This window comes from Papio anubis, unplaced genomic scaffold (genome assembly GCF_008728515.1).
Source record: "Papio anubis isolate 15944 unplaced genomic scaffold, Panubis1.0 scaffold744, whole genome shotgun sequence".
NCBI classification, from domain to species: Eukaryota; Metazoa; Chordata; class Mammalia; order Primates; family Cercopithecidae; genus Papio; species Papio anubis.
Window position 1 is genome coordinate 24,312 of NW_022167665.1, and position 8,523 is coordinate 32,834.

General features: G+C 53.0%; 1 protein-coding gene across 1 annotated transcript; it reads right to left on the reverse strand.

Moving 5' to 3' along the window:
- Positions 1 to 258: 258 nt before the first annotated feature.
- Positions 259 to 7,900, reverse strand: LOC103881580 (uncharacterized protein C2orf27A-like). Its single transcript, XM_031662553.1, is given in 5 exon segments — positions 259 to 785; positions 787 to 971; positions 974 to 1,036; positions 1,244 to 1,359; positions 7,599 to 7,900. Coding segments are annotated over 5 exon segments (990 nt in total). The 3' UTR covers positions 259 to 461.
- Positions 7,901 to 8,523: the final 623 nt, after the last annotated feature.

Genomic DNA, 8,523 nt, shown 5'->3' on the forward strand with positions numbered 1-8,523 from the left:
TATGATGGCAAAAGGTGATTGATCTGCCTGAGAAATGAACCTACTTGATCCCTCTTTCCAAAAAGCTGGAGGGAGAGTCAACACAAGCAAAAGTAGGTCACAGTCTTCTAAAAGCCATACCTGAAGGGTTTTCAATATCACCTGATCAGATGGCAATTTAATCACACAAAGAACCACAACAAAACCCACAACTAGTAGAGATTTTCAACATTGCCTCAAAAACACCATCTACAGTATTAGGGAATGAAAGAAGTCATGGAAGTTTCAAAAAGTCAAACTTTATTTCAATGTTATTGTAGAAACTTGAAATTCATAGTTGCGCTATGGATAAATCCTGGGGCACGTGGAGGCATGGAGATTCTGGGGTGTAGCTGCTGAGTTTAAAAGCTTCCTTTGGAGAGGCTCCCTGGCCTCCTCACCCCCTGTCCTCCTGTCAAGAAGAGCCCATCCTGGGCAGCACATTATAGGCAAATGACCCAGACACCCAGATGAGGGCAAACCTCCATGCCTGGAGGAGGAGGCCGCCTCTGGGAGCAGGAGGACCTGCTGGAACCCCTGCTCACAGGCTCCTTTACTTGCTCTCCTACAGGCAGGCAAACACCCCCAGCAGCAGTAGCAGCAGACCCTTCAGCAGCTGGGCTGCTGCTCTGCTGAATGAGAGAAGTCCCTCTCCAGTGAGGCAGAGGAGCCCAGGTTGCACACCCTGGTCTCTGCCTCCATGGTTTCCACTGAGCCTCGGACTGGGAGCGGTGAGGGAGCTGCTGGCTGGGGCTGTGCTGGTCACCCCCTCTCTGTCACCTCTAGCTCCAGCCACACTTTCAGCTCAAGAGCTGAGGCTGGTGGCTCTACAGCAGGTGCCATGAAGTCAGGCAGCTCCTCACTGGGCTGGTCCTGGGCAATCCCATGCCAGGGGCAGGAGGGCTCTGGAGCTGCCTCTAGCTCCAGCACTGTCCCTGGAGGGGCCCTTCCCTTGGTGCTGGCACTGGCTCAACAGCTGGCACTGGAAATAGCTGTATTTCTGCACCTGAAGCAGGAACTGAAAAAGGAGAAAAGTCACCAATATCACTCACTTTCCACTGGAATTTCTAAACATGAAAACAACCTCACTGAATTTAAAGGAATTTCAGCCTGAAAACATCAACCCTGGAAAGTCTTCCAGACTGCAGGTGACTTCACCATGTGCCTGTGTCTCGATGAGCTCCAGAGGCTCCAGCTGGACAAGGACAATGTGCAGATGTGGCACTGGTGAGATCACTGGTGAGGCCTGGCCTGATAGCTCCATCTGGGGCCTTGGTGTCCATCTGGGACCTGCTGTCTACCTGGTGACTCCTGTCCTGTGGTAGGTAACTGGGGGGGCTTCTGCCACATTGCCAGAGGCATCTGGGGTGAGGGATGAGCCTACATGGGCATCGTCGTAAAAGAAAGTCTCTCACTCCCACCAATCCTGAAGCAGCAGCCTCGAGATGTGGGGGTGCAGCGCAGGAACATCTTGTTCTCTTGAGCGTCTCCCACCAAGTGAGCTGGTTACAGGGCTGACCCTAGGATGTGGGTGCCTGGTTACCAGAATAATTCTTCTTCTTTTTTGAGATAGAGTCTCATTCTGTTGCCCAGGCTGGAGTGCAGTGGCATGATCTTGGCTCACTGCAACCTCCGCCTCCTGGATTCAATTAATTCTCCTGCCTCAATCTCCTGAGTAGCTGGGATTACAAGCACGAGACGTGTACCACCACACCCAGCTAGTTATTCTTTTATTTTTAGTAGAGATGGGGGTTTTACCATGTTGGTCAGGCTGGTCTCGAACTCTTGACCTCATGATCTGCCCACCTCGGCCTCCCAAAGTGTTGGGATTACAGGTGTGAGCCACTGTGCCTGGCCTGGTTACCACAATTCTAAGTTCCATTAGGATCTGTCGCCAAGGAAGTGAGGTTACCTCTTTAAGATTCCATCCCCTCAGCCTCCTCCTTCCAGAAGACCTACTCAGGACCCCACTGGGCTGCTGACTGCTCACCCTCCCCACAGGTCAACTCCTTACCTGTACACAGTTATGTTTCCCCAGGGCCTCTTGGACACCTGTGCCTGATGTTCACCAGGGGCCTAGGAATCCACTTGGGGCCTGGGATCCTACACGGGCCTAATGTTACACTGCAGACTGGGTAGCCACCTGGGGACCAGGTATCAACCTGGGGACTGTGGTTGACCTGCGGGCTGATGTCCACCTGGGGACTGGGTATTTACCTGGGGCCTGATGTGCACCTGGGGCCAAATGTTCCCCTCAGGGTGAATTCTACCTTGGGTCTGTATGTTCACCTGGGGCCTGATGTCTGCTTTAGATCTATGTCCCACTGGGGCCTTATGTTCACCAGGGACTTGTATCTAGCTGTGGCCTGATGACCTACTGCATCCTGTTGTTCACCTAAGGCCTGGTGTCTTCCTGGGGCCTGGTGATCACCTGGGAGCTGGATATGAACCTGGGGCCTGGGTGTCCACTTAAGGCCTGATATGTGCCTGGGCCCTGATTGTCCACCTGGGGACTGGGTGTCCACTTTGGGTCTGATGTCCACTTGAAGTTAGGTATCTCCCTAAGGCATGGTGTCTACCTGTGGCCTGATGTCCACATGAGTCTGGGGTTCAGCTGAGGCCTGCTGTACATCTGGGAACTTGGTGTCCATTTGAGGCCTGATGTCTACCTGGTGACTGCCATCCTATTGAGGCTGATGTCCACCTGGGAATGGTCTATCCATGGAAACGGTTATGTCCACCTGGGACTGGATGTCTCCCAGGGGCTAGAAGTCCACCTGTGACCCCGTATCCACCTAGGGCCTGATGTCCACCTGGGGCACAGTGTTCACCTGAGACCCAGGTGTTTACATAAGGCCTGATGTTCAGCTGGTGCCTAGATGCCCACCAGGGGCCTTGTGTTAACCTGGGGACTGGTATCCAGCTGGGTCCTAATGACCACATGGGTTGAATTATTCACCTAGAGTGTGGTGTTCACTTAGGGCTTGAGTGTCAGCCTTGGACCTGGTGTCCACCTGGGACTTGGGTATCAAACTAGGGGTTGGTGTCCAGTTGAGACATCATGTGCACCTGGGGTCTGAGTTTGCATGAGGCCAGATGACCAATGGGGGCCTGAATGTCAACCTGGTGCCTGAAATTCACTGGGAGCCTGGATATCCACCTGGGGTCTGATGTTCATCTGGGACTAGGTGTCAATATGTGGCCTGATGTAAACCTCTAGTTCAGTGTCCACCTTGGGCCTGATGTCCACTGGGGGACTGATGTTCACCTTTGACCTGATATCCACCTGGAAACCATGCATTCACTCATGGCCTGATGGTCACCTGGGGTTGAATGTCCAACTGTGGTCAGATGTGCACCTGGAACCTGGGCATCCACCTGGGGCCTGATGTTCAGCTGGAGCCTGGAGTTCACCTGGGGCATGAGGTTTACCTGAAGCTTGATGTTCATCTGGGTGCTGGCTGGATGTTCACCTGGGGCCTGATATCCATCTGGGACCCAAGGACACTTCTCAGGCCTGATGTCCACAAGTTGGCCTGGTATTCATCTGGTGCCTTGGTGTTAATCTGTGGCCTAATGTACTCCTGAGTTCTAGTGTCTTCTTGGGACCTGAGGTCTACCAGGATCCTGGTATCCACCTGGGGCCAGGTATCCACCTAGGGCCTGATATTCACCTGAGGACTAGGAATCCACTTGATAACTGGTGCCCATCTGGGTCCTGATGTTAACCTGGGGACTGGGGAACCACCTGAAGCTTGATGTAAACTTAGGGCATAAAGGGCATAAGTGTCTATTTGGGGTCTTGTGTTCACGCGGGGCCTGATGTCAACCTTGAGCCTAGGTATTCACCAGGGGACTAGTGTCCAGCTGTTCACTTGGGGCCTGGTGTCAACTTGAAGCAAGGTTGTCAACCTAGGACCTGATGTCCAGTCCAGTGTCTACCTTGGGCCTGTTTCCTACCTGGGGCCTGTGTGTCCACATAGACCCTGGTGTCGTTTTGGGGCCTAGGTATTTACCTGGGGCCTGGATATTCATTGGTACATCATGTCTACCGGGGTCTTTGTGTCAATCTGAGCTCTGATATCCACCTAGGAATTGGGTATCTACCTAAGGCCTGGTGTTTACATGGGGCCTGTAACACCAGATTCCAGATGAACCCAGATGTACACCTGAGGCCTGATGTCCACCTGAGTTCTGAGTGTTCACATAGGGCCTGCTGTCATCTTGGGACCTAAGTATTTACCTAGGGCCTAGGTATCTACCTGGGGCCTGACTTCCAACTAGTTCTTGTGTCAACATGGGGCCTGATGTCCACTTTGGGCCTCGGTAACCTCCTGATGACTAATGTCCACATGGCTCCTGAGGACAACCTGAGACCTGGTATTGATTTAGAGCCTAGTATCCACCTGGGGTCCAGGTGTCCACCTGAGACCTGATGTTCACCTGGTATGTAGGAATTCACCTGGGGCCTGGTGTCCACCTTGAGTGTGTGTATCCAACTGAGTGCTGGTGTTCACCTGGAGTCCAGTGTATACCTGGGGCTTGAAGTACATATGGGGCCTGGGCATCCGCCTAGGACCTGATGTTCAGATAAGGGCTGGAGTTCTCCTGGCCTGGTGTCCACATGAAGCCTGGGTGTACACCTGGATCCTGATGTCCCACGTGGATGGGCCCAACATACACCTGGGCCCCAGTAGTCATCAGATACTAGGAAACTCTCAAGCCCCAGGTGCACATAAAGCTCCAAGTGGCCACGTAGGCCATAGGGTGATATGCAGGGTCCAGGTGGACACTGAGTACAAGATGAACACCAGGCCCCAGGTGAACACCAAGCCTCAGGTGTCTACCTAGTCCTCAAGTGGACATCAGGCACTAGATTGACACACAGGTACCAGGTGGATATCAGGCCCCAGGTGAACACCAGGCCCCAGGTGGTTGGGTTACATATACCATAGGTGGCCATCAGGTCCCAGGTCTATATCCACTCCCCAGCTGAACATCAGGATCCAGGTGGATACCCACGTCAGAAGTGAACACCAGGTTCCAAATGAACATTGGGCTCCAAGTGAACACACAGGCCCCAGTTCAATACCAGCCTCAGGTAGATATCAGGAACCAGGGGGACCCCAGGCCTAATGTGAATGCCTAGTCTCTTGGAATACATCATGTTCAAGGTGGACACCCAGACTCCAGGTAGACATTTGGTGCCAGGTGGACATCTGGCTGCAAGTGGGCATCAGGCCCCAGGTGGATACCCAGTCTACAGGTGTAAATCAGGCCCCAGTTAAACACTTGACTAAAAGTGTGCATCAAGACCCAGCTTGACACTCAGGCTTCAGGGGCACACTTGACCCAAAGTGTACACCTGTGCCCAGGTGGACATCAGGCCCAAGGTGTACACCAGACCCCAAATGGACATCAGGTTCCAGGTTGACACTAGTCTCTAGGTAGATCCTTAAGCCCCAGTTGGTCATCACGCCCAAGGTGGATACCTTGACCCCAGGGGGTCACCAGGTTGCAGGCAGGTCCCAGGTGGACACTAGGCCCTAGGGTAACACAAGGTCTGAGAGGGTTTCAGCCCCCATGTGGGCTTTAGTCATAAGGACATTACCTAGGCCCTAAGTGGACATCAGGCCCCAGGTTGACACAATGAACCAGATAGAAGTCAGGCTCTAAGTAGAAACCCAGGCCCTAGGTAAATACTTCAGTCCCAAGTCAACATCAGGCCCTATGTGGACACCCAGACTCCACGTAGACATCAGGCCCCAGGTGAACACTCAACTCAAGGTGGTCATCAGGCCCCAGGTTGACACATAGACCTCAGGTAGACAACAAGCATAGGTGAACTTCAGGCTCCAGATGAACATCAGGCTCCAGGAAGAAATCGATGCCCCAATTAAACACCAAGTCTTAGGTAGACATCAGGCCTCAAATGGATGTCAAAGCCGCAGATGCATATAAGGCCTCAGAGAAACACCAGGCCCCAGGTAGACATTAGACCCTAGGTGGACACTCAGGCCACATCCATCCCAAGGTGGACATCAGGCCAGAGATGTACACCCAGGCCCCAGGAGAACTACAGGCCCCTGGAGGACACTCAAGCACCAGGAGGACAGCCAGTCCCTAGGTAATGACAAGGCCCCAAGTGGACATGATGTTCCAGATGGATATGAGGCCCCAACTGAATACTAGGTGCAAGTGTACATCAGGCCCCAAGAGGACCCCAGGTCTCAGGTGCACACCAGGCCCCAGGGGAACACCAGGCCCTAGGTAAGCATGCAGTCCCAGGTGGACAGCAGGTGCCAGGAGGACATCAGGACCCAGTTGGTCATCAAGCCACAGCTGAACACCAGTTCCACATGAACATCAGTCTTCAGGTGGGCACCTAGTCCTCTCATGTGCATCAGGTACCAGGATGACACACAGGCACCAGCTGAACTCTGGGCCTCAGCTGAACATGAGATCCCAGGTGGTCACCCAGGCCCTACGTGAACACCAGGTTTTAGGTGGACACCAGGTCCTAGGTGGATGTCTGTTCTCCTGGTGAACCTCAGGCCCCAGTGGACACTCAGGCCCTTTATAGACATCTGGCTCCATGTGCACTCCCAGGGTCCAGGTATACATGAGGCCCCAGAGGAACACCAGTCCTTAGTCACGTAAGACTGAATTCCCCTAGGGCTGGAGACTGAGTATTCACCTGGGGCCTAGGAATCTACCTGGGGCCGGATGTCCATCTGGGGCCTGATGTCTACTCAGGTTCAGATGTCCACCTAGGGCGGGGTGTTTTTCTGGAGCCCAGAGTTCACCTGACATCTTGGTATCAACCTGGGGCCTATGGGTCCGCTTGGAGCCTAGTGTGCACCTGAAGCCTGAGTTTTCACCTAGGATCTGATGAGCACCTGGGGCCCAAGTTTCCATCTGAAACATCAGGCTCTAGACATACATCTGGGCCCCAGGTATACACTAGACACCAAAGGAACTCCAGACCCTATCTTAACATGGGGTCCTAGGTGGATGCCCAGGCCTCATGTCTACATTAGGCCCCAGGTAGACACGACTCCAGGTGGGCATCAGGCCTGATATAGTTTGACTCTATGTCTCCACCCAAATCTCATGTTGAATTGTAATCCTCACATGTTGAAGGAGGGGCCTGGTGGGAGGTGATTGAATCATGGGGGCAGACTTCTCACTTGCTGTTCTCGTGGTAGAGTTCTTACAAGATCTGGTTATTTGAAAGCGTGTAACACTTCCCCATTCTCTCTGCCTCCTCCTCCCCCATGGTAAAAAGGGCTTGCTTCCTCTTGGCCTTACATCATGGTTGTAAGTTTGCCGAGCCCTCCCAGTCATGCTCCATATTAAGCCTGCAGAACTGCCAGTCATTTAAAACCACTTTTCCTCATAAATTGCCGAATATCAGGTAGTTTTTTATAACAGTGTGAAAATGGACTAATACAAGGCCTTAGGATAATAACCATGCTGCAGGCCATAGGTGGACATCATAGCTGGACACTCTTCCCCAGGTGGATGCCTAGGCTCAAGGTTGACATTAGTCCCCAGGTAAACAAGCCCCAGGTGAATACCTGTGCCCCAAGTAGACATCAGGCCTCAGGCTGACCCTCAGCACAAGCTCCACATTAGGCTCCAGGTGGACACCCAGACTCCAGGTGGATACTGGGCCCCAGGGGTGCACCAGATTCCTGGTAGGCATAAGGCCCCAGGAGGACACTAGAATCCAGGTGTACATAAAACCACTGATTGACACCAAGCCCTCAGATGAACACCAGGCCAACTGGTGGACATTAGGCACATGAGAATACTTGGGCACCAGGTGGGTATCAGGCCCCAGGTGAACATCAAACTTCAGGTGGACATCATTGTCCATGTAGACCCTAGCCCCAGCTAAGCATCAGGCTCCAGGTGGAAGCCCAGACTCCAGGTGCACTTCTGGCCACAGTTGAACATCTGTCCCCAGGTGAACATCAGACTACGGATGGATAGCAAGTCCCTAGGTGGACATCAGGTCAAAAGGGAATATAAGTCTCTAGGAAGATATCTGGCCCCAGGTGGATACTGAACTAGCGGTTTACATCAGGCCCCAGGTTGACAGCAAGGCCCAGGTAAACAGCAGGCCCCAGGTGAAGACCAGGCCCAGGTGGATACTGAACTAGAGGTTTACATCAGACCCCAGATTGACATTCAGTCCCCAGGTGATCATGACACCTTAACGACACCAAGTCCTCAGGTTGATACCCAAGTCCCAGGTGGACACCAGGTCAAAGATGAACATGAGACCTAAGGTTGACACACAAGCCCCAAGTGGACACCAGGCCCTAGGTGAATATTATGACCCAGGGGATCATTAGGACCCAGCTGCATACCAGTCCCCAGGTTTACATGAAGCCCCCAGTGGGTTCCTAAGCTCTAGTTGGACATGAGGTCTCCAGTAGACACCCAGGACTAAGGTGGACATCAAGCATCAGATGGACATCTGGCCGCAGATGAACA